Source organism: Podarcis vaucheri (assembly GCF_965113315.1).
Source record: "Podarcis vaucheri genome assembly, chromosome: 5".
Classification (NCBI taxonomy): Eukaryota; Metazoa; Chordata; class Lepidosauria; order Squamata; family Lacertidae; genus Podarcis; species Podarcis vaucheri.
The window spans coordinates 40,164,041-40,188,549 of record NC_138763.1 but is presented as its reverse complement, the minus strand read 5'-3'; the positions used below and the strand labels follow the sequence as shown (position 1 = coordinate 40,188,549).

Sequence of the window (24,509 nt, the reverse complement as noted above, 5' to 3'; positions counted from 1 at the left end):
AGCCTGCTCAGGCTCGTTCGTTACATAATATATGCTTAAAATTGTCCTCTCTGATTATTTTCAATGTTTACCTTAATAGTGGTCACCATGAAAATAGGTTAGTAACCTAACAGAGAGTGAAGAGGTGCAGACTCCAAATGCCATGTAATACGTAAGCCCAAAGGAAGCACATACCCTCTTCAGCTTTGCAACACAAGCACGCTTACATCAAACATAATTCCTGCTCATGTACATGAATCTATACGTGTGCATGCTTGCACAATTTACCGATTTGAGAGAAAGGACTTTGTGTGGTTCCAAAAACTCCTGAGAGAGTATGTTTGCAGTGTCCCAAAGAATCAAGCAAAGGTCAACCATGTACATACTTCCCATTGAAATCAAAAGCATTTTCGGAGCCACCAAGTTCTAGACACTGCAGGGCTTTGGGGTCTCTCCCACAGAATCAAATCCTGATTGTAAACATCTCACATCAACTGTCCATTGTCCTAAAGTTCTCCTAGAAAGCAGATCTCCTTATCTCTAGTTTCTGCTGGAATCCTTCTGCTGGTAATATGGCACAGAACATGAGAACCTTGGCTTGGACACTCTTCCTATATTTATATAACAACAAGTTTTCATTTTCTATTAAACTGTTGGTTTGTTTTTGTTTAAAAAAAAGTTGTTGCAGAACTAGTTGGACATAAATGTCCCAAGTCCCTCCCACCGTTCTTTCCTACATAGAAAACTGGAAGTCCAGCCAAGGATCAACATTCCTGGCTACAGGATAGTGCTGATGGTCTCTTTAGGGACCCTTGTGCTAGGCAGGGATTTCAGATATTCCAGGTGCTTCTTTGTGTCCTCTTGGTTGTGCCGAACATAGTACACCACATAGCTGATGACTAAAGTAAACCAGCTGAACATGGTAACAAACATGGCGACATCCGTGGTTTTCTGGTGCATGTTGCAAAAGTTGATGCCCGAATCGAGGATATGGAGCAGTGGTTTCCCAGCGTACTCCTCTTGCACAGATGTCTGGCAGGTGATCTCATTGACTGAATCGGGGTCTAGTTTCACTTCCCACAAGACTTCCTGCAGAGTACATTCACAGTGCCAGGGGTTATTGGACAGGCGGATCATGGCATTTAAGTTGACCAGGGCTTCCTTTGGGATCCTCTGGATGTGGTTGCCAGAGAGGTCAAGCAGCCGCAGGCCATCGGCAACCCCTTTGAACGCTGCAGAATCAATCTTCTCAATGGCATTTTTGGAGAGGTCTATCTCCTGCAAGTGGGCGAGGTGCCTGAATGTGCTGTTAGGGACAGAGGTGATCTTATTGGCATCCAGTTTCAAAAACATGGTGTCCTTGGGAATATCTTTTGGAATTTCATCTAGGTTGCTAGCACTGCACAGAACAGCTGTGGCTCCCGAGTAGTTGGTGCACTGGCACTGGTCTGGGCAGGAGGTACAACAACCGGAAGGGGCGCAGAAGAGGAGGCAGAAGAGGGCTTGAGACCAGAACAACAGCGCAGGCCGAGATGCTTCAGCTGCTAGAAACATGCTGGTCATCCAGTCAGGAGTGTGCAGTCCTGCATGGCTGCAAAGGCAAAGCAAGGCTCTCTCAAAATCTTTTGAACTAGGAATTCCTACCATCACACACCAGCCCCCAGCTATCTGTAGAGACAAAGGTCCGGCCCAGCCATCTGCTCCTCATTCATTCCTCTTGTCTTCCAGAGGTGGGTAAGCAACCCAAATCAGTGCCGGAATTAACCCTGTGGAGGCCCCTAGGCAGTCGAAATCTCGGGGGGGGGAGGCCCTCACTTTGAACTAAGAAAGCTTGGTTGTAATTTTCTTTCAACATCAAATGAATATTATTTTGACCCATTGTTGTAGGGCCCATAAGATGGTGCTTACTCTGCCTATTTGGTAATCTGGCACTGATCACCACAGGGAAGACAATATGAATAGGTTTTTCTAGGATTCGTGATTCTCCGGTTCAGTCTAAGACAGCCGACCAAGCACCTGCTGTCCTACAAAGTTTGAGGACATGTTACAAATGCATGTTACGAAGGCCTGACAGCCAGCCAGCCTTCCTTCCTTCACTGGAACTGTAGCCTTTTTAGCCTCCTTCAGAACCATGGACATGGGCGAGGGACACACAAACAAATGACGGTAGAAGTTAGCCCATATGGCCTTGGCAAATACATGCTCCCAAAGCCACATTGGCTGAGATTAGTACAAACACAGGTCTGGCACCAACAGTGGAAGCAGGAGGCAGGGGTGCTTAACTGGTTTTGGATCATAGCTGAAGAGGACTTTAAAGATAATCTAGATATTGGTGTTCTTCCATTTAGAAAGGGCAGGGGACACGCAAATAAATCCTGTTTTACATTTGAATTACATTTTACAGGCTACAATGAAATGTGTTCTGACATTTGTATTGCACTGTCCATTGTAATGTTTTTTTATGTGAGGAATTTTCTGTGTGGCAGTTTAACTGTCGCTCGGGGCCTTAACTGACACCTATGAAGAAAGGTTGGTATTAGAATTCCCAGTATGCAAATAAAGGGTTGAATGTATGCACATTTTGATTGGTGGGTGAAGGTTTAGAACTTTCAGTTAAACACAGTGTGATTGGCTGGGACTGGAATGGAAGGGCCAGAAGAAGTGCATATAAGGTCGGCTGCTGGTCAGTGGTTAGTTAGTTGGCTGGAGGTGCATGGTGTCTGTGGAGTCAGCCAAAAGGAAGAGACAAAACCAGAGGAAGAGGATTGGATAAGAGGAAGGAAGACCTGAGAGGCAGGTAGAGCGGTTTGGTGGATGAAGGACAGTGGAATCATTTGGCTTAGGCTGAATAGAAAAGAGGAGAACCTGCCGGCAGCACTGAAGGGAGAAGGGAGAAGGGAGAAGCAGCTTGAAATGCTAGACTCTGGTGACTGGCAGGAGTAGTGAGGGAAGATTCTGACGGCAGTACAGCAAGACAAACCAGTACTTACACAGGTTAGAAAAAAGGATTGGAAAAAGTCCTCCACTACAGTGTTGGTGGAGATTAACTTGGGTGGAGAGAACAGAAGGGCAATTTGGCAAAATATTTTTATAGGGTAACTAACTGCTTCCTAAAAGCTGTCTTCGCTTAACATTATAGTTGGATATAAGCTGTTGATATTTAAACTGACAGTAACAACAAAGCGTATACTACAGTACTATTTTGAAGTAACCAGCTAAGTTTGTGCACCTTATAATCTTGTAGGTCATAAAGGTAAAGTACCTTTGTTAAATGTAATATCTGTATATGACTAGCTTTGTAACATGCCTATCCCCCAACATTACTGGGGTACTGGTAAGTTAAGGGTTCAGACAAAGTGAGCGAGCGAGACTGAATGAGCAACAATGGAATGAGGGGTGGGTTTTGTTATTATAGATTAAGTAAGGAAATGCCCTGCCCTCCTTTCCTCCACAGGTGGCAAGAAGAAAATGGGCCTTCTCCCCTGTTATCAGAGAGGTATTAACAACAGCATGCTTCTGCCACATCCATTTAACCAAAGGTTTTCCCAGTAATTAACGCTAGATTCTACAATCATGTATTTTTCTGATATTTGTATTTTTCAGAATAGTTTTAATGTCTGCAGGAGCAACCAGTGCTGTGGTGCCAATCACCATCTGGGCAGCAGCAACACTGCCAAGTGTGGCCGCAGGGGGCCAGTGTTTCAACCTTACCACTGTCTTGTCCCATTCAGGTAAGCGGCAGCACCACCTCACCCATTCCTGAATATATTTTACAGTGTTAACTGCTTTGAGATTTTCTTAATAATAGTAAGCGATATAAAAGTACTTTAAAATACATTAAAATAAATAAAATGTGTACCCTCTGCAGAGGGAAAAGCAGCTGTGGAGGACAATGTGGAGTGGAGAAGTGATGAGTTTTAAAGGGAAGTCTTTAAAGGGAAGTTTGAAAGGGGTTAGGCACTCCCTTAACCCCTACCACACCTCTGCTTTAAAAAGCGTACCCTTCAGAAGTATTTTTTCCTCAATGAAACCAGGTCTATTGGGTTCGCCACATGCATTTGTACATAACACTCAAATATTTATTTGAATCATGTTCAGAATATATTACCAACTTCGTATGGCTGTTGATAAAATGACCCCAATTTTTAAAAAATCAAGACACTGAAAACTGCATAACCGATGGCCATTATTGTTGCTGTTGCCTTTATCAATCCATGCCTCAACCTATGCTACTCATAGCCCATTCTACACCACAAATTTGTATCAGTTTTATACAAGCTTAACTATGATGGATGGGAACCGTAGTCTGGGGAAGGGTACTTACAATTCTATGACATCTCTAAACCTTCACTCATAGAACTACAATCCCCAGAGTTCCCCGAGGAAAGGAAATGACTAGGACTGCTACACTACAGCTTAAGTCTGTAGTATAAATATGCCCTGCTAGTGGCCAGCTGGAATCTAGAAAATTGAAGTTATTTTGCATTTGAACATCGGGACATTATGGGGTGTTGATGCCCAGCTGTATGTATCCTGTTATGGATCTCAGTCTTTGACTGTAGTGATGATGACGATGGTGATGATGATAGAGGAGAAATCCCCTCTATCTCCGGGAGAATCCCCCCTCCCTTGTCCTACCTAGGAACGTTTTCAGCGGCGGCGCTCCTTTCCCTTTAATAGATGCGTCGTCGAGGGAATTCTGACAGGCGCAGCTTTTCCAAGCTGGGCAAGCGCCTTGACATGACAAGAGGCATCTGCTGCTTTCCCCACAACTATTAAAGGTACATGAGTCATAACGCCCAGAGGTTTGGCCATCCCTGCTGTAAGCCCAGCAGGGAAAGAGGCTGATCTCGCCTTTCCCTCCAGGCGATGTGAATATGACACTAAAGATCTCGCTGCAGCATCCGCCCACACGGCGCTTCTCAGACTTCCGAGCACGATGCCCGCAGTGCAAAAGCAGCCCGGATCTCGGAATCCCGCTTTGCAGGGCTCCGAGAGCCTCGCCAACACTGCTTTAACTTAGATCGCTATGGATCCCATCCATCCTGCAGATCCGTCCCCGTTAAACCCACCGGCTGGCCCTCCCCGGCGCACACCTCCCTCCCTTCCCCAACCTGAGGATGGCGTGCAGGCGCGTTACCTGAGCTGAGGTCACTGGAGCCCACCGGACGCGACTGTGCCAAGTTTCTCCCGCGCCACCAGCGCAGCGCCGCTCTCCTGGCCACGCCCTTAGTCGAGGGGGCGGGCGCAGCCCGAGGCGGCGGCACCGCGGCGAGGACTTGCAGCCCGCTTGCGCGCAGGACTTGTTGCTGCCATCCTCTCGCCTTCCTCCCAGTCGCACACAAAGCCGTTCATGGGGGCTGCCGGCTGTACTGTAATTGGATAGCGCCTGCTTGTCACCGACAGCCTGGAGGGGGGCATCTTTGGATTTTTTAAAGGGGCAGCTGCCGCTCAGGCAGAAGGGAGGCTCGCCTTGCCTCGCGCTCACAGCCATATTGCGCTTTTACGCATTTGCAAAGCAGATCCGGGGAGGCCAGAGAAAGCCGCCAGTCCTTGTTGCGTCTGCTGTCGAGCCGCCGGCTTGGGTCTCGCTCCGAACGCCGCTTTTATTAGCTACTAAAATGCCATCTGTGAAGTTGCATTTCAGTCCTCGTGTTGAGAAACAGTGGCATGGGATGGGGATCTCGCGTCTGCGCGCACGTGGCACATGCATACCCGGCATGTGTTTGCAGGCGCGCCTCCCGACACCAGGGAAAGGTCCACGACAAATGCCGTAGGGCGTGAGCCCCGTTTGTCTGGCCCAAAGACTTAAAAGGCCGTACAGTAATTTATAGGCACTTACTACCATTCTACGTAATAGAACTTTGGTTGCAAGCCCGCGGCGGGAAGGGATCCACACACGTGTGTTCGGATGTGTAGGGAATTTTGAGAGGGAAAAACCTTTATGGAAACTGTCTGGCGCCTGAGGCCTGGAAGGACTTCTCATTCTGTATACTGCAGTTAAGCCTTTTTAGATGGGCTGAGAGATGTCAGTGTGGTCAGTAGGCTCCTGTTCAGAGGCCCTTTGCTGTATAGCTGCCACATTACACAATATTTCTGGATCTCACTTAAAAATATGCACTGTGCAGTATACCAGGCCAGTTGTCATTTTCAAAACTGCACTATTTGAAAGCTGTAGATTTGATTCAGTATCAAAATTGCATTTGTATACTGCTTTTGTTTGTCCATTTTCAACATTGCAACACTACCGAACTATTCACTGGTCACAGGTGTTAAAATGTTGTTGCCTAAAATCTACAAGGGAGGAGAGCACTTTGGCACTCTGGTCATACTTTTGAGCTTCCCATAGGCAACTTGTTGGCTTTCGTGAGGCCAGGATGTTGTATTAGATAGGCCTTCAGAGTGCTTTTTGCAAGAGTCTTCGTATGTTCACACACTTAAACCCATCTTATGGCATAGGTGTAACCAGGATTTATTGGGGGGGGGCAGAACACACACGTCTTGTTCCAGAACTAAGCTACCTGCAACACAATTGGTCAGTTCATAAAAGCCATGTGTATCACTTATCACTAGAATGCACCACATCATCATCCAAGTGACCTCAGCAAGCATTTCAATTTCAAATATTCTGATTAAAATACAGTGGTACCTCAGGTTAAGTACTTAATTCGTTCTGGAGGTCCGTTCTTAACCTGAAACTGTTCTTAACCTGAAGCACCACTTTAGCCAATGGGGCCGCCGCGCCGCTGGAGCACGATTTCTGTTCTTATCCTGAAGCAAAGTTCTTAACCTGAAGCACTATTTCTGGGTTAGCGGAGTCTGTAACCTGAAGCGTATGCAACCTGAAGCATATGTAACCCGAGGTACCACTGTAACTAAAAGTAGAAATAAATAATTTACTTGATTTTAGGGGGGCAGCTGCGCCCCTCCCCCAGCTACGCACATGTCTCATGGACTCAATTTTAAATTGGGCCTTTGAAGCCTGGGTATTCTAAGAAAAAAATTGAGTGCAATCAAAGGTGTAATTTTAGGCTGAATGCACTTACCCATTCCTGTGCACAAGTGTTTCTGCTGTAGAGTGATCTCTTCTCCCAACTGCCACCTTAAAGGACATGCATACATAGCTCCAAACTGAATGCTGATGGTTTATCAAGCACCTGTTTGTCTTGTAGTTTTAACCACTTGGTTTATTTCAAATTTGTTTAAAACTTTAAAGTTGGTGAGCACTTTACTATTAAAAAAGCACTTTAAGATGGAAGGAATGGCTTTGTTATTTGCATGAGCCAGTCAGTAGTAATAAATAAGCATGTGCAAATAAGGCTTTTATTGAAAACCAAAACAGGATTACTCTGAGCTTGATGTGGGGTATACTATGGAGGGGGACATGCACAGTAGGTTATCTGAATCCTCCAGATGTGTGTCCATAGTGGTCTCACTGCTAAAATTATATCATTTGGTCACAACATATTCACGTTTCATATTCTCTGGGACCAGCCCATCAATACAATTCTATTAAAAATATGTCTTCAAGTTCTGTCTCTTTCATGAATCTTCCCAGATTTGTCTCAGGCTTTTAGAATATTTCTACATAAAACAAGAAATCTGCAAATGAATGGGAGATCAAACTACTTTGCAACAGATTAACAGAGAGAGTAAAGCTATTGAGGAAAAACTAGCTGCAGTCTTGACAGTGTATTATACAATCTTCCCACCTATAAATAAAAAGCAGCAGCATTAATGGAATCTCTGGCATGGATATATCAACACTTGGCGAAAGCACAGCTTTTTATTAAGCAGCAGCAGACCAATGTGAGGCATAAGCATAGAATCCATTACCATTAGCACCATTGGACTAACATGAAATATCAAGATGCCCCAATATTAAGGTGAGTATGAGGAAGAATGTGAAGTAGGAGCACTACAGTCCAGAGAAAATTCAGAAGCAAAAACATTTCAGTAATGGCATTTGAAGCAGTTTCTTCTAATTAATTTTACACATAATGGATTAGTGGTATCTTACAAAGAAGGATTAGACCAGCACCATTTGGAATTGTGAAAATGCTCATGGGAATACTCTTTGTAAAATGTTGTTTCTGTGTAATGAGTACTTGTGAGCAGGGACCATCTAGTCACTTATGCATTGCCAAAAGAGAGGGAAAACAAAAAGGATTTGTCTGTGCAAATTACCTCCATTGAAACAAATGAGGTTTGTAGTGTTGTTGAAAAAGAATTCAGAGTGTATCAGAACACTAATAGAACAGATTACTGGGAATTAGTATCTCTGGCCATAGTTCACTGTGTAGTAATGTTTCAAGTAACTTTTACATGATTTAAATTACACAAATGGAAATTTATTGAATGCGTAACACAAGCTAAGCTTATGATATTTGGGGAACATTTTCCTTTTTTTACCTGAGGCTAAATCCAGAGTTTACTATTACAGCAAGAAATTGTTACTAATATTAATTACCATGCTGTGGCATAGATTGTGGTCACATTCTTTCAGGAACTCTTCAAGCTAAGGTTGCCATATTTCAAAATGTGAAAATCCAAACACAAAAGTTCCGACATGGGTTGCCATATGTCCAGATTGTCCCAGACATTTCAGTGCTTTCTGCCCAGTTTCCGACTACCATATTCCAGAATTCCAGACACATGGCAACCCTACTTCAAGCAAACTATTTAATTTAGGCTTTGAACTCAAATAAATTGACTTTACGTTGAACTCACATTGACTTCACTTGCACCAGTCTTTTAGATCTGGGGCATCATGGTGCCATCTTGTTGGACTACAGTTCTCATTGTTCCTGACTACTGGCCATACTGGCTAAGGCTGGTGGGACCTGGAGTCTGGCAACTTCTAGAGGGCACCACATTCACTAACCCTTACTAGGTAAGGCCCAACAGCTTCTAGCATGAAAACATAGAAATGGTAAGTTGCTGCAGTTTTGTACGTTATTGTTTTTAAAGCTGAGAGCCTGGGCCTCTCGAAGCACAGTCAATTTGCCCCATAAATAAGGCAGAATAAGACTGAATATATTCCTGAAAATATGGAGCACTAAAAAGAGGAGTGTATTAAATGCAAGAGAACTGTAAGCAATGCAGACAAAGCTGTGTGCATCCAAATGGCAGTACAGGATCCATCAAAGAAAACATGGAGCTTTGTGCCTTTTTAGCACCCTGGCTAAAGGCCTATACTTAGAGGTAAGTTTTATTATAGTGGCTATTAGCTAAAACAGAAACAGTTATGTTCAGAGATGATGCATCTGATTGCCAGATGCTGGAACCAAATATCTGGGAAGCTATCTTCATCTTGCACTTTTTATTGGAAATCAACTGTTGGATTATTTGGACCTTGGTTTGATCCAGGTAGGGCATTTTAGATTCTTATGGATGACTGTGACATGACCCAAGAGAGCATGGAGAAAAGTAATTTGATTCAAAGACTGCACTCAGATTCAGCACAAGAATCAACACACTATCAGCTAGATGGCAAAACGGTGAACACAGAATCAGAAAATGGGAAAACAGTTAAGAAAATTCAAATGATGTGGATGCCTTGAATGAACAAACTAAGTTTTAATTATGTCAACATCTGATGCAATTTAGCTATCAGCCTACTTACAAATTGAGAAGACAATTAGTTTTATGTTGCAGTAGAACAGGGGTGAGGAAACTTATTTCAGCCCAAGAGGCAGATCTGAATTTGGCCAGCCTTTTAGGGGCCACATTCCTGTGGGGGGGGGGGCAAAATAAAAGCTACCAAAAAGGAAACACATGTACAGTATCTCCATTCCCTACCATTGTCAGAAACATACATGTATCAGACATGAAGGCATACGGTTCTCACTCACTTCCCTCAACACTCTCTTATCCACCCTCACTCTATTGCTGCGGTGGGTGGAAATGCTGCCTTTTACTTTTAAGCACACAATTTATCTCTATGCACTGTGAAACTTAGCACTAAAATTGGAGATAAGCCCTTAAGGGATCTCTTATTTCCATAAAATGACATGGGGTGATTGGAAGGGCAGGGCTCACTGGGACAGGCTTGGTGGGCTGGATTGTGGGATATGGTGGGCTATATTTGCCCCAAGGTTCAGAGATTTCCCATTACTGGAGTGAAAGCTCCTGTAATTTCAGTTGAAAAGAGCCTGGAGACTTTATAAAATTTTACCCTGCAGGGCCTAGGATCAACAGTGTAGAAAGCCCATGTGATGTCATGGTTAGTGTGTTGGACTAGGGCAGGGGTCTGCAACCCGCGGCTCCGGAGCCGCATGTGGCTCTTTTACACCTTTGCCGCGGCTCCGGGGCGGATACTAGCGAGGGGAGGAGGCGCATTGTGCGCCCCGACACTCCCCACTGTGGCGGGCGCTATACTGGCTGTGACGTCGCATGGGGGCAGTGCGTGCGTTAGTCACGCACTGTCCCAACGTCACCTTCCCGCCCACCCGCCCACTACATTGTAAGGGGCATGTACGCTGGTCACTGCATTGAAAGGGGGCATGTACGCTGGTCACTGTTTTGAAGGGGAGTGAAGAACACACACACACAAAAAGGTAACTTGTTAATTTAACGTTTATTTCTATGAGGAGGAGTAATTCTGAGGGGTCAAACAAAGAAATAATAAAGTGACAAAAAACTTATTTTTATAATGACGAGTTTTGCGGCTCCCAGTTTTTTTTCCTTCGGAAACGGGTCCAAGTGGCTCTTTTTGTCTTAAAGGTTGCAGACCCCTGGACTAGGACCTGGGAGACCAAGGTTCAAATCCCCATTCAGCCATGAAGCTTACTGGGAGACTTTGGACCAGTCACTGTCTTGCCACATAACCTACTTCACAGAAAAGTGACCTTGGACCAGTCACTGTCTCTCCACTAATAATAATAATTTATTATTTATACCCCGCCCATCTGGCTGGGCTTCCCCTCACATAACCTACCTCACAGAAAAGGAGAGGGAAGAGCCATTTGCACCAACTTAAGCTCCTTGAAGGAAAAGGTAGTATATAAATGTAAAACAGTAAGAAGCCTTGTGCAGAGGTTCCTTCTGCCTTGACATATCTCCACAGCAAAGAACGGATTTGGTTATACTTTTAAAAAAACCCCAGTGTCAGAATGAATTTCCAGCCTCAACTTGGCCAGAACTGCATTGATGAAAGCAAAGCAATAGGTAGCAGTGGAAGAGCCGCCTTCTCTTAACCTTGGCAACCACTAATGCCTGGTTCAGAGATGCTTCTCCAGCTCATTATGCCAAAGACTTATCACGGAACAACATCAGACCTGTGAATTGATCTACTGAAAGCTGATAGTCTTCTACTTGCGACAAATTCCTAGCTCCAGAGTCTTTGGAAAATGGCTTGTATGCTGGACACAGGACTACTTTTTCCAAAGGCAGCATTGATGAGAGGACATGCATCTTGAAGGCAGTGCAACCGGCCTCTTTCCATTACCTAACCAGAACCTCTTTCCATTACCTAACCAGTGATCCTAACCAGAATCAGGCCCCACTGCACTGCCTAATTTGCAGATTTAGAATGCCATCCTGAGCGCTAGGATTATCTGTATCGGTTGCAAGATATATTGTTAGCCAATGGAACAGCTGAAAAGGAAATCCAGTGCCCCAGCAGCCCTGCTCCAGGAAGAACAACAAAAGAATGCTCTGCCCCTTTTCCTTCTATGGGCAAATACTAACTGTTATGCAAAGGCCAAGATTACATTGCTTTCTACAGTCGTTTTGTGAGGGTCAGCTGAAGTGTTATTCTGCACACAGGAAAAAGAAAATGCACAAAGAAAATCACCAGAGGGAAAGATGTCAGTCAGGTTTTGCTGCATTTTTAAAGAGCTGAGAGAGAAATGGGAGGAAGACTAAGGGTGATGGTCCTGTGTCCTCAGTAGTATGCCCCCAGGAGGACACATGCTTTCTGCAGGAGTTCTTTGTGGTTCACATAAAGCGGGATTCTCTTATCCACAACCTGCCACCGGACGGTCGCCTCCAGATCACAGCCCTGGAGAAACTGCAGAAAGAAACCCCAAAAGGAATATAGATTACTGTCAGCTTCCTATCAGCCTCTCGCAAGCCACAGTCACAGTCCAAGTGATATGGATAGATTCTCTCAGAACCATCAATACATCTACTAACAGGGGTCTACCGAGTATTAAAAGAACCTGTGGGAAATAGTCAAAACAGGCACTCTTGGGGCCTGCTCCACTTCTTTCTACTTTCTACTTTGTGCTATATATAGCACTGTGCCTGCATCTGATTACACCAAGGTGTGCTGAATATTCCTGATTACAGCCCTCAGGAACTGCAATGCAATATTTTAATTACAGAGTAGTATTAAGTAATTATCTCTCACACACACTCAGACGCATACATGCACACACAGAGAACCACCTCTCTAATATCTGCCCATTCATTTCTTCCAGTGATTTCTTTTTCTATGTCCTCAGCATCGTCTTTCTTAAGCTTCCCACATATTTTCACTTGGCACCATGCCCATTCTGATGCTTAAAATTCAAGGAGCTGCCCTTTCTCCCTCTTCTTACACAGCAAGATTTCATGCCATGGTTTCTGCAAAACCTGTGGCTTTCATCCCACTACCTCTAGAGGAGAATTTTGTGGCATAAGGGTAATAAGCTGCATTATGGCATGTACCGAATTCATACGCTTCATCTCCACATCATTATGCTCTTCAAAGTGCACACTAATGGCCACCGTTTCTATCCAGGCATTGTCTGTGTTCCTGGGGTCATCCACGTATCCTTTGTATACCTAGAAATAGAGGTGAATGAAGGGTAGATGGAAAAAGAGAAGACATAATGTATGGACTCTTCCTAAAGCTGGTGATCGTTATGTTCTAAAGATCTCTCCAAATGATTGAGGTGAAGAGTAGATATTAAAGTAGCTTTTCCAAGGGCATGGTGGCTTTGCTCCTTTATTAAAGAAAATACAAGTCAACCAAAGTGCCCAAGGATGGAAGGTTAGTACCAGACAGCAGTTAGATTTCATCAGACTCCTACAGCTACAACTACCAATTCAAGCTTACCACTTTTTTCCTCCATCTTTCTCTTCCGCACCATGTCTGTGTCAGCTTTCCATACTGGCCCTTGTAGGGAGGAATCACTGTGTGGATCTCGGGTTAAGGGCTCATGGGAAAGCATGACAGAGTCTACTCTGCTTCAGCACCCCAGCCCACAGATGTGATCTAAGACAGCAGTTGAGGAGTGTATGACCAGAGGAGTGTCCACAGGAAATTACAAAGTACTGGTGAATTGTCTGGAGCCTGAAACCTCCTCTTCATTTTTAAAACACTATTGATTTAAGACTATGTCATGTGCCCATTTGGTGCATCATGCCCCAAAGCCTAATGGAATGTAGTTCCCCACCATCTTCTCATACATTATTTTGAGAATGGGGCAAAGGGGTTCACTGACAGTGCCCTTGTTTCTGTCAAGCCCCCTTGGTGCTCAAAGTACCTCTGTACCCTGATTCAGCAATTTCTGAAATTGTGGCCAGAATTCCCGTCTTAGGATCCGCTTCAGCTTCTGTGGCAAAGCTTCCCCTGGCTCTAAAGATCCCTGGAAGAAAAATCAAAACATTACTTGGTGTAAGAAGCAGATAAGCTTCCAAGATACTAGGCCAAAAAAGCAGGAGTTTCTATCTGGTTTCCAGCTGGCAAACGTTTCTTGGAGTTCCAGGAAAGTATGCCTTTCAAGTGAATGAGTATTACAGTCAAATCTTGGAAACTCAAACAAGAAAAGCTAGAACCTCTGGCTTGAACTTTTAAGAACCAATCAGACAAAAGATGCACCTAACACAGCAATCAGTGGGAGCTCACTGGCACAAGGCTAAGAAAGAAGGTCAGCTTAACATAGTTTTAGTGCCCTATTGTTTTATAAAAGGCTTTTTAGGTTTGGCATTTTCTATGGCAGAACCCCTGGAATGCAGGAGTTTAACAGCTCATGTAATTTATCACTCTGACTTTAATAAAACCTTGGCATACACCTCCCTTCTTCAGATATGGGCTAGATGTGAAGAAATATAACTACTTACCCCAGGCAAAGCCCAATGATCTGAAAAGGGGAATTTTACTATTAAGACTTCCAGCATTTTCTTTAAGCTTTTTCTATAAATGGATCCATCCACATTCCTCCTCCAGCTACAAATACCATAGAGAAAGATGTTACAGAGTATTATCCCATGGTTTTGAAGATACTTGATACAATGACTTTGAGGCAGCTATGCAGATCTGGGTCTGGACATTGTCTGGATGGAAGACCACATGGGAACCCAACATATGCCGCCTTGAATTGTGTAATGGAAAAAAGATAGGATATAGCTATCATTCTTTGTATACATGTATCTTAAAAAATGATAGTGAGAAGTCTTTCCACCACAGCTACTGTGATGGACTTCTCTGGTGCCTGTGAAGTGTTCTCAGCTTCAAATACAATTTCTTTGACATAGTTCCCGGACACAAGGACAAAACGCTGCTTTTGGAAGCAAGAAAGTGTCTTCTGAAGCAAGGAAGCTATCTGCAGCCCACATGACCTGCATCAGTCAGTTTTCAGGCTAGGGACATCCATGTTTCTTTTCCTGGCCTGTTGTTGTCATGGATACAGCACTTACTCCTGCAAAGGCGCTGCATTTATCAGCTGAGGCTCAAAAGTGCTCTGAAAATAGGCAGGGCACTTTACAGTATTAACTTGTGAAAAGCAGACTGCTTGTGGATGAGTACAAGTCTGAAGTGAGGGGGGGGAAATGCATCTTGCTGCTCTCAAAATGAACCTGGTGAAATTGCCCTTGATTGGAACCAAGAACTGAGGAGTAAGAACAGGCTCCTGGTATGGTAACATTTCATTTATAGCTTATTTTGTGGTTTCTCACACAGTCCAAAGCTACCAAATTAGAGTAGAAGACTACACTTATAGGGATGAGAAATGGCACTCTGCTATCTACTCACCGTGTCACAACAGGGTGAAGAGCATGATTTGGTCCAAAGAACTGAAGAATACCTTGGCCCTTCAGGCCTGTCCTTCCCATGGGATTCCTATAAAAATATTAAAAGAACTATGTTGATGCTAGTGTGATGTGGGCACCATAATGAAGATTCCCACTCTTGTTACCAGACTCACTCACAGTGGCAGGCCGTCCTCAATAAGATAGGTGCCATGGAAGCTCTGTCTGTTGATATCTCCATCCATACTGTTGAAGTTTATCCTTGAAAGATTCTCTAAAGAGCTGAAAGACAGGGACAAAGCTTTCATCTCCGCAACGTGTTGAGTCAATGAAAATCAAACCCAAAGTAGTTTACCAGTACAACGAAATGCAATCACTAGAAGATGGGTGGCATAAACAGAGGAAGAAAGAGCAAAAACAGTACAGATAAAGTGTGTGTATGTTTCTGACTCTCTGAGGACATACATACTCTTTCAGGAAGTCAGGTGAAGCATTCTCCAGCCTTTCTGCACTGTAGAAGGGAGGGTTGTAGATCTCAAACTCTACCTGTCAGGGGGAAAGGATGTTTTAGACATATCTCAGAGTCTTCCAGAGAAGCACAAATTCACATTTCAAGCATGATCTATTAAGAACCCAGAAGCAAGAACTCAAGAGTTCTTCATTTATGACTTTCCTTGTATCTAAATTCCAGAGTGTGTTTTTCTTTGTTTGGCAGCTCTGACAATACTCCCAGAGCTAATGTGCCACATGTTTTTGCTTGTTTTTTCCTGCTCTGTTGTGTTACTGTATGTTAGATATGATTGTTATTCATACTTTTATCTTGTTATGATCTTGTGAGCCACCATGAAAGCTTGTTAGCTTAGGGCAGCATATACAATCTTAATAAACAAGTAAGTGTTTTCTCATGCATGAGCAATGCACCCATGGCAAAAACTGCACATGGGCTCTCTTCAAACCCCTCTTATTGTGCCAAGGGAAGCTGACAATATTGCTACCATCAACTTTCAGTGAAGGCTGAGCCCAAAGCCAATTCTGTTGGGGGGGGGGGTGCGCGCGCGTGCACGCACACACACATTCTAATTGAAGTCTATAGGCATCATATATATACACTACAAATATCTGTATCACCTCTCCATATACATTTTTTGCCAGTTTAATTGACATGGCTTCTCCTGTGTCAGAACTATAGAATGTGAGGGTATGGCAAATTCTTGCTTGAAATTTCTAATGCCCCTGTCCTCACAGAAGGACAGTTTGCAGGGTTCACTGGGGAGAGGTAGTGGCTATTAAACCATCTTAAGATTGTAATATAGCTCTTCTCTCAGTCATGCACAACCGTGGTCACATATAATGACTTATGGCATCATTCCTTCTTTTTTGTATGAAACCATATCTTGCTCCCTAAGATATAAAGCTCCTACCTCCCAAGGCACCTTCTCATCTGGTACAGGAAAGCAGACAGCAGTGGAGCTGGGATACATGAGGTTCCTGGCGCTCACATGATATACGGTATCAAAAGATTCTGGGACATCCTCTTCATGGCATTCCTTCATCTCAGGGGCTCTGCTAGGAACTAGGTCAAACAAGATGACTTCTTCACACTCCACATATTCAAACTGTGGATCTCGCCATGCCATGCTTTTGTGTCTCTATATTTTTGGAATTTATTTTATTTCCAGCCAACCAACCACCGCTGGAAGACAGTATTCTGATATACTCTTTTACTCAAAACTGGTTAGACTAAGGCAAATTCTATCACACTCATTGTCTACAATTCTGTTTGTGTAGTCTTTCCTCCTAATGAAACAAGTTTTCCTCGTACAGGTATAATTCAATTAGCAAAAAAAGTTACATTTCAGCATGTTAAGTGTTTTCCATGTTTTCTCAAGCTCCAAAAAGCAAGGAAATTACAGCAGTTAAGGGCCACACCTAACAGATGCATTATTTAGGTAATATGGTATGGTATCCTATTGAGCATCACCACTACCTTGGATCTGGATGGCTGTCAGTGGTAGACCTCAGTCCCAGATTTGTCTGTTTACTTAGGGTTGTCATACACCTGGAATTTCCTGGACATATCCAGAATACCGGACATATGGCAGCCCATGCCGGCAGTGCCATTTTTGCCGATTACCCATAAAAATAGTTCAAAAATGGCAATTTTGTTTGCTATTTTGCCAAAATGCTCAACAACTTTTCTGTCCAGATCTTCACTGTTTGAAATATGACAGCGCTAGTTTACTAGAACTGACGCATGGATAAATAATCAAAATTGCCATGTCCAGGGAAAGTACTGCTCAGTATAGCTCAAACTAAGTTGGGCAATTGGCCCATCTCAGGTCCACTTCTTGTGACACATTTTGCACTCAGGTTCCAAAAACCAAGTAGAAAATACAGTACACACATTTCACTTCTGTTATGAACAATAGCATTTGTGTGTGAATGTATAATTCACAATGTTTCTCTTATAAAATACATGCAGGGGAAGCGGAAGGACAAATATGTCTGGAAAACCTGAAAACAATTCATGCTGCTCCCTCATAGAACTGTTGAGTTGGAAGGGACTACAAGGTTAATCAAGTCCAACTTGCTGCAATGTGGGAATATTTTGCCCAATGTGGGGCTCCAGACCACAACCCTGAAAGTAAGAGTCTCATGCTCTACTGACTGAGCTATCCCAGCAATCGTAAGTGATGAGTACAAAGCAGGTATATACCACAAGTATCGGAATCAAAATTTTATACATATATATATATATAGAGAGAGAGAGAGAGAGAGAGAGAACAGTCCTCAGACTCATATTTGTAGCCAGACATACCTATGGTGGGGACGTCTTCTTCTGATCCAAACCCACTGCTTGACAGTGAGTGAACCACCCACCGCAGTGCCTTTGAAAACTGGAACATCTAAAAAGAAGCAGCCCATCAAACTTGTTAAGGCCTGTACTCATCGACCAGCACCTCTGTCCAGAAATGGGGGGAGGGAGGAAGAAGATAAGTCTGTTGAGTGAGTCTAGGTCCCAAAAAGGAACCTGGGAATGATCTTTTCTCCAATTCTGGTCCAGGAAACACATTGTTCTTACTGGTGAATCATTCATGGATCTCCCTTCTTCCCTAGAGAACATCCTCTCCACTTAGATAAGGTTAATCATGTAGGTGAGCAGACAATTGGCCACATTTCCTCTGGCTAGTTAATGGCAGAAAGAAGCTGGCACTTAAGAGACTCCTCTATATTGAAACCTCTGTAATGCAGTGAAGTAATGTGGCTGACACAAGATAGGGCACCTGATCTTATTTTCTTCCCACCCTTTCCAGTTTCCTGACATTGACTGACAAGCTTCAGTTCACCCCATCCTCCTCATAAAGCCTTCAGCATTCTCCAGGTGGGGAAGCCTTAAAAGTCAGCCCTCACCTGCTCTTCCAGATACGCCAACTTCTGCTCCACCAGGCCTGTCCTTTTCACTCGATCGAGGTCCAGCATTTCTACCAGCATATCCATTCTTGGGGGAACAAAATCAGTGTTAAGTGAGAGGTGCAGGCAGCATCCTATGGACAGCCACTGAGCCCTCAAAACTTGCCATTTAGGTGTATCACTTATAGCTCCAATGAATGAGCAAGGATGTTTTTCTATGGCTGTCCATGGGGATCACCTCTAAAATGGAGTGTGGGCTTATGACACTAATTTCCACAGTTAAGTGGTGTTCTAAGTCATGATGAACAAATAGCAGTAGGATAGGGTAGGGCAATGGTGAGGACTTCTTGCAGCTGCAAGGCCTTAAGAGCAGTATGCATGAGTGAAGTGCTAGCTCCATCAGGTTCTTTTGAGTTGTACCCATGAGCAGCATACCCAGTTGGTCTGGCATTGGTGACTACTTAGCATGGCAAGGATACCTCACCTTTCTGCAGTGTCACTGATCTTCTGTTCAGTGTTCTGCTTCTGTTGGGACTGTTGAATCTGCAGGTAGTTTTCCTTCATGTACATCTCCCAGGACAAGAGAGCTGCCTCTTCATTCTTCTCAAGCTTCTCTTCTGCAGATCAATCAAACAGAAGAGGCAATGCAATGTACACAGTTCCCAGTTATGGAAGAGAAGAGGCAGATTGGCCATCCCTTGAATCCAATGTATATAACAATATTCCTTTCTCTGATAAGATTAAAGCTGTTAATGTAGACATTCCCCTGTTGTTGCCTTTAAACATTCTATGTCACCCTCACGTGTCATGCATACCATAATGTCATAGGAGTAGGAATTACATGAAGAAAGGCACAGACTGAGGTACCAGCCAGCCAAGTAACATTGCTGTTCTTTTCCAGGGTCCCCTAAGAGAACCAATGGCTCTGGTGTCCCTCGTTATAGCACATGCTTCAATCTCCTCCCTTCCAGTATTGATGAATGTCACAGGTCATCATGAAAATGGTCAGCAGTGATGGAGGGGGTATCCTCATATCATAACTCCAGTCAAGCTGACCCTGCAACACCCACTCTGCAAGGCCCCACCCAGCAGAGCTTCTTACTGAGTTGCTTATGCCGTGTGGCTGGCTTCCGGAGAATGACCCGCTTGATGAAGAGCTGAAGGTGGTTGAGAAGAATGAAGGGTGGTGGAGCAGGGGGCCTGCCATGGTACTCCTCAATCAGGTCATGGCGCTGAAACTTCCAGATTTGATCGGTGTGCTCCTGCACCTGCTGAAATGTGTAGCTGGGAGAAAAGAATACAAGAGTTAGCTCTGCCTCTCTGTGGTTGTAATTTAAAGACATATAGAGTATGGTGGTCCTCTCCTAAACATCCCATAAGTAGTGATGGAGGGGCAAAGTCTTGCAGAAGCACATCTCCATACTGAATAGTGGAGGCATCTTGCAGAACAGCCTGCTACTATCCATTAATACTACCTCTGTTTAGCTGCTCAAGTGATGTCCTGAACTGGCCCATGCAACCTCTAGTTGGGTTCTGTGGATGCTGCAATTTGGCAACCTGGGCTTGATGTAAATCACAAGAAGCTTAGTTGATCAAAGGGCAGTGACCATGACAGGCTTTCTAGGCCTGTCAGTCTCATTGTTGCTAGAAATGAACTAAGGGGAAAGAAATGATAGAAGTTGGTGCTGAATGTAGAACTCACTTGAACATTGCAATGAGGAGATTGAGGAGAAGGATGTTGGTGAACAACAGGTACAGGCAGAGCAAGATGACCGTCAGCCACTCAGGGAAGATGGGCTGTTGATTTGTCTCATTGTTTTCCGGGCACTTGGGCTTGTATGGGTCAGTACCATTTGGGCTGCACTGATCCGGGTTGAAGTTCACTCCTGCCATAAAACACAATGAACCTCAAAAGTGCTGAGCTGTTCCTGGAACAGGAAGTCCTCATCCTATTTTCTTGCCTGCTGAGAGTAATCTGAAATGCCATATCTATAACAGAATGACAGACGTCAAGCTCTGTTTAGAGTTTAGAAAACAAAGTTTTTCGAAGGTATGGAATGAATGACTCAGTCCTTTACTGACTGATATGAAAGCAGGAGCTAATCTGAGAGGAGATTCACATAATCACACACTTTTCTTCCTCCCTCTGAGAAATGTTATTAAAGATGTGCTGCCAGTGAATTGCTGCCAGAGACATGTCACAGGAGCTCATCTCCTGGGGACCCTGTATTTGCTTGAAGTGCTATTTATAGCAGCAGCCTAAGAACAAGGGCTGAGAAACCCAGTGATGTAGCTGCCTTGGGACTAAGAAGCAAATATTGGTGCATATACTTCAGATGATACTTAATCAGACCAGAACTTACTTAACACAAGAGGCACCATTGGGATAATTTTATCACATGTAAAAGGTCAACAACACATGATAACAGCATGATGGTTGTTTATGCCAGAGCAGCCTCAATCAAAAGCATATTAGGTAGCCATATTTTTCTAAAAAGCTTGATTATCACATGTTTATTTAGTTAACGACTGCTTGCACCATTGCTTCATGTTTACTGTTTTTTACACAGTGCCCCCATGTGAGGTCAGGTCTGGGCCTATTGTGAGGTCAGGTCCAGGCCTGGAGCTGTTTGAATACAGTCAGCCCACAACTTACACGTTCCTGGGATTATGCCTAAAGCCAAATTTTGTATAGTCAAAACACATTGGGTTTGATAGCAGGTGGGGTTGCCAAAGTCTTTTTTCCCAGATGCTTGACTCCTTTCAATTTTTTTGGATTATTTTTTGCCAAACATGTAAGTTATGAGCTTACTGTATACAGGCATCCTCCTACTTACATGGGGGTTACATTCTAGGCCCCCAAATGCATAAGCAAAAATTGTGTAAGTGGGGAGCATGCTCCAAAAAGCCTCTAAATTCGTTTTTTCCTGCTCTTCTGCTCTCTCTCTACACAACTCTTCAGCTAGATTTGAAGCTCTGAGGGTGGCTGGAGGCTGCGCAGAAAAGCAGCAGCTACTGCTGCTCCCCTACCCTGTGTTTCAGCTGTTAAGTGGGGACTCTGAGCAGTCTAGCCAAAGCCTCACTACATCTCAGATCTCTTTGGGACTTCCTACGCCCTCACTGAAGTCTTCTTCAGGCTCCAAAGAGAGTCTTCTTGTGAGCCAAGAGGACTCTCCAGCTATCTACTGCCATTTCCTGGTTTGAATCCATTTCCCACCACCACGCAAATATTGGGTCGCATGTAAGTGGAGGTGGGCTGTCTGTACTCTTAGTGGTGAAGTAAGGCATTCAAACAAATTGTCCCTTGCTAGTCCACAGTATGCAAAGATTCTGTATTCTGTACCATCGATATAGGAAGGGATCTGTCCAAATATTGTCAAATAAGAATGGTAAACAACGCCTCGGAAGATCCAGTCCACACGCTTCTCATTGTGGATCAAGATGGCTTGCTTGGCGACTCCAAAGGACACAACCCAAACAGCCAAGAGGAAGAGGAAGAAAAAGACATCCTTCATCTGTAAGCCCACAAAACAAAGCAGAAATTTATTTCTTTTCTCTTTTTTAACATGGAAATAATTGTTGCCCCAGGGCATATTTGATTCTGGCACCCTCATCATAAAAGAAATGCCAGAGACTATGTAGTCACCATGGTGCTTATCAGTAGAAACAACTTACCATCCTCTTCACTATGATGATCTTGGGACCTAGAGTTTTACTGACTGTGAATATGTGCATCAAACGCAGGCAAAAAATAATAAAAGCCAGAGACAGAATGATCCTTCCAGGATATAAAGTGGCTGGAATCCATCTTAGCACAGGGGAAAGAAACAAAAACACACTTATTGAGATAACAAGAGGAAATATCAGAAAGACATTCCCAAATATCACTATACCCAGACACAAGGAAGCAAGGAGGCTTGATTACCAAAGGACATATATTTCTGCACTAGTGTCCAACCTGCTGCAGCAAACAACTGTCATTCAAATAAACAAAGGGGATTGCGCATATGCTCCTGGTACAACTATTTCCTAAGGCATACCAAGCACAGCAGCCAAAAGATGAAAAATACCCATAGAAATAGAAGAGGCTTAGAGGCTTAGAGGGAACTGGGTTGGGAGTTTCAGGAGTGAGATTAGATCTCCAACCAGGAAAAGAGCAGCAAGTGATGCCAAATGCTCAACAATTCCAGTCCTGCCAATTCATGAAAGAGCCAGTTAAAGGGAACTGTGGCATAGCAGGCAGCAGCTTTGCATACATAAATGTACTTATTTTTCTAGACCATTCTTCTGAGAGATGTCAGAGCTGCTTCCTAAAAATGATCAGTGAGGATGACTGTCATATCTTCCACAACCAGGGCGCTGCCACTAGGGCGGCCCTATTCTGCATCATAGCAAGATGGATAAAGCCAACAGGATGATCAGAAGAAGAGTCTTCCCTGAATAACACAGGGCCTGATTTGAGAGGTATGGGGAGAGATTGTCTTTCAAGAGTCTGGGCCCTTAGTCATTTAGGGTTTTATATGCTAATATCCACATGTTGAATTGGGCCTGGTAGCAAATGGGCAGCTTATAAGCTTCCTCATACATGGATCTAAAGGGGACTGGACTGAGGGATAAAAATACAACATAAACACAAGCCTCCTCCAATTATCCATTGGCAAAGTGATCCAGTTTGATGAAAAAATTAAGCATAAATCAGCATTTCGATTTTAAAACCCCCCACTCATTTTCTAAACATGCCTTGTTCTCTTCCCTTTCCAGCTAGCTGGAATCATTGAATATTAACTCACCTGCAGCTTAGCCCAGCTATAAATATTAGGATGGCACACAGATCTAATTTATTCCAGAAATCGTTGAGGTACAAGGAAGCCATTTTCACTAAGCCAAACCCATCTGGGTCATAAAAAAGCTAAAGGAAGAGAAATGATTTTACTAACCATAGTTTATTGGATCAAAAAAGCATTGTGCCAAGGCACCATTCCCTTCTCTTTTGCATATGAACCAGAAAACTGGGACTTGCTCTCTAATTACAAACCAGGATATCAAATGCAACTTCCCCACAACAGTTTTCTTGGAGGTTGATTCCAAAAGCCAAGTAACATTTTCTCATTTCTCACACGTAAAACAATAATCTCAAAAGGACCAGAAGACTAAGGAAGGAGGGAGGGAGGAATCTCAGGCCCACAGAACAAATATGGCCATCAAGGTTTCTATAATTGGCCACTGAGATTCTCCATGCCATGCCTCGTCCCCAGGCTACATCCCTCACTGTCTCTGCTTAGCACTCTTCATGAGTGCTTTTGCATAGCTGGAATGTATTCTCGAACTGTGATGATGATGCTTCTCTTGCTATCCTGGATGAAGAGAGTTGTGGTGTGTTTGTCTGTAGAAATCCCTGACTTTTGCATTGCTAGACTATAATAAAGGCAAAGTGTACAAAGGTAGCATCTATTGCTCTATCCACTTTTGTCCCCAGTCATGCCCTGGCCTCACTCACTATTCAGCACTGTCTTGTGGCCACCAGAAGGTTGCCTATGAGGTTATGTGACCCTTTGGGCTGGAAAAAGTTCCCCACACATAGCCTATGGGAACAGGCACTTGAGAGCACTGTTTCCGAACTGCATTGTCACGGCAGCCTTTGCACAGCCAATACCTGCCGTGTCTCCTCGCACACCAAGGAGAAGAGCCAGAAATAGATGACATGCTCCCGCCAGGATGGAGTTGGCTGGAAATCTATCATCAACACATAGGCAAAGAGCCAAAGGAAGGTGAAGTAGGAAAGGATATTGAGGTGGAAGATGACGACAGGAGCTGTAAAGAAGGCTCGGAAGCGGTTCAGGCAAGTCATAGGCTGCAGCCTCTTCTCTCTGTGAAAAGTAAGAAAGAATGATATAGTTTTACATCTTTGGAGGAGATACCAGAGAATTGTAACAGTGGACTGGTCATAGCTGCTACCATGCAGTACAAAAACGTGAGAACTAAATCTCTATGCCAGAGAGTGGTGCAGTCAAGCCCTGACAAATACCTGAATGTGATGAGGCCAGTGTAGAGAAGGGGGAAGAACAGCATACACATGATGACCCGACATATCCCATTATCGACACTCAGCTTCCCCCACCAAACTTTGGTTAAGAAAGCCTAGAAAGAGAAACAAGTTGCAA

The 24,509-nt window shown here is 43.9% G+C and overlaps 2 protein-coding genes and 1 long non-coding RNA gene across 6 annotated transcripts in view; 1 reads left to right on the top strand and 2 right to left on the bottom strand.

Moving 5' to 3' along the window:
- Positions 1-233: 233 nt before the first annotated feature.
- Positions 234-6,618, bottom strand: LRRC3 (leucine rich repeat containing 3). 3 transcript variants are annotated; one of them, XM_082221948.1, is made up of 2 exons: positions 5,120-6,618; positions 234-1,570 (listed from the first exon to the last, which is right to left on the bottom strand). In XM_082221948.1, exon 2 carries the CDS (start codon positions 1,540-1,542, stop codon positions 757-759), a length of 786 nt encoding a protein of 261 aa, XP_082078074.1. In that variant the 5' UTR covers positions 1,543-1,570; positions 5,120-6,618; the 3' UTR covers positions 234-756. The 3 variants fall into 3 exon arrangements, with proteins under 3 accessions (XP_082078074.1, XP_082078075.1, XP_082078076.1); XM_082221949.1 differs by lacking the exon at positions 5,120-6,618 and adding an exon at positions 4,618-4,713; XM_082221950.1 differs by lacking the exon at positions 5,120-6,618 and adding an exon at positions 2,375-2,491.
- On the top strand, positions 2,589-7,722 carry LOC309532040. Of its 2 annotated transcripts, XR_014219539.1 has the most exons (4): positions 2,589-2,973; positions 3,583-3,710; positions 4,660-4,760; positions 7,538-7,722. It is a non-coding gene; the product is annotated as an uncharacterized lncRNA (long non-coding RNA). The 2 variants fall into 2 exon arrangements; XR_014219540.1 differs by lacking the exon at positions 7,538-7,722 and having other exon boundaries at positions 4,660-4,775.
- Positions 7,723-11,788: 4,066 nt separating this feature from the next.
- TRPM2 (transient receptor potential cation channel subfamily M member 2) overlaps positions 11,789-24,509 on the bottom strand; it is a 37,532-nt gene continuing 24,811 nt past the window's right edge. Inside the window, exons 17-34 of the mRNA XM_082221699.1 lie at positions 24,374-24,486; positions 24,002-24,215; positions 23,139-23,257; positions 22,024-22,156; positions 21,692-21,863; positions 20,051-20,234; positions 19,451-19,632; positions 18,833-18,965; positions 18,349-18,436; positions 17,756-17,843; positions 16,359-16,510; positions 15,407-15,483; positions 15,118-15,219; positions 14,942-15,028; positions 14,032-14,137; positions 13,455-13,556; positions 12,634-12,750; positions 11,789-11,992 (exon numbers count right to left, since the gene is read on the bottom strand). Coding sequence (XP_082077825.1) covers positions 11,867-11,992; positions 12,634-12,750; positions 13,455-13,556; positions 14,032-14,137; positions 14,942-15,028; positions 15,118-15,219; positions 15,407-15,483; positions 16,359-16,510; positions 17,756-17,843; positions 18,349-18,436; positions 18,833-18,965; positions 19,451-19,632; positions 20,051-20,234; positions 21,692-21,863; positions 22,024-22,156; positions 23,139-23,257; positions 24,002-24,215; positions 24,374-24,486 — 2,295 coding nt within the window. The 3' untranslated portion in view covers positions 11,789-11,866. The remainder of the gene's footprint in view (positions 11,993-12,633; positions 12,751-13,454; positions 13,557-14,031; positions 14,138-14,941; positions 15,029-15,117; positions 15,220-15,406; positions 15,484-16,358; positions 16,511-17,755; positions 17,844-18,348; positions 18,437-18,832; positions 18,966-19,450; positions 19,633-20,050; positions 20,235-21,691; positions 21,864-22,023; positions 22,157-23,138; positions 23,258-24,001; positions 24,216-24,373; positions 24,487-24,509) is intronic.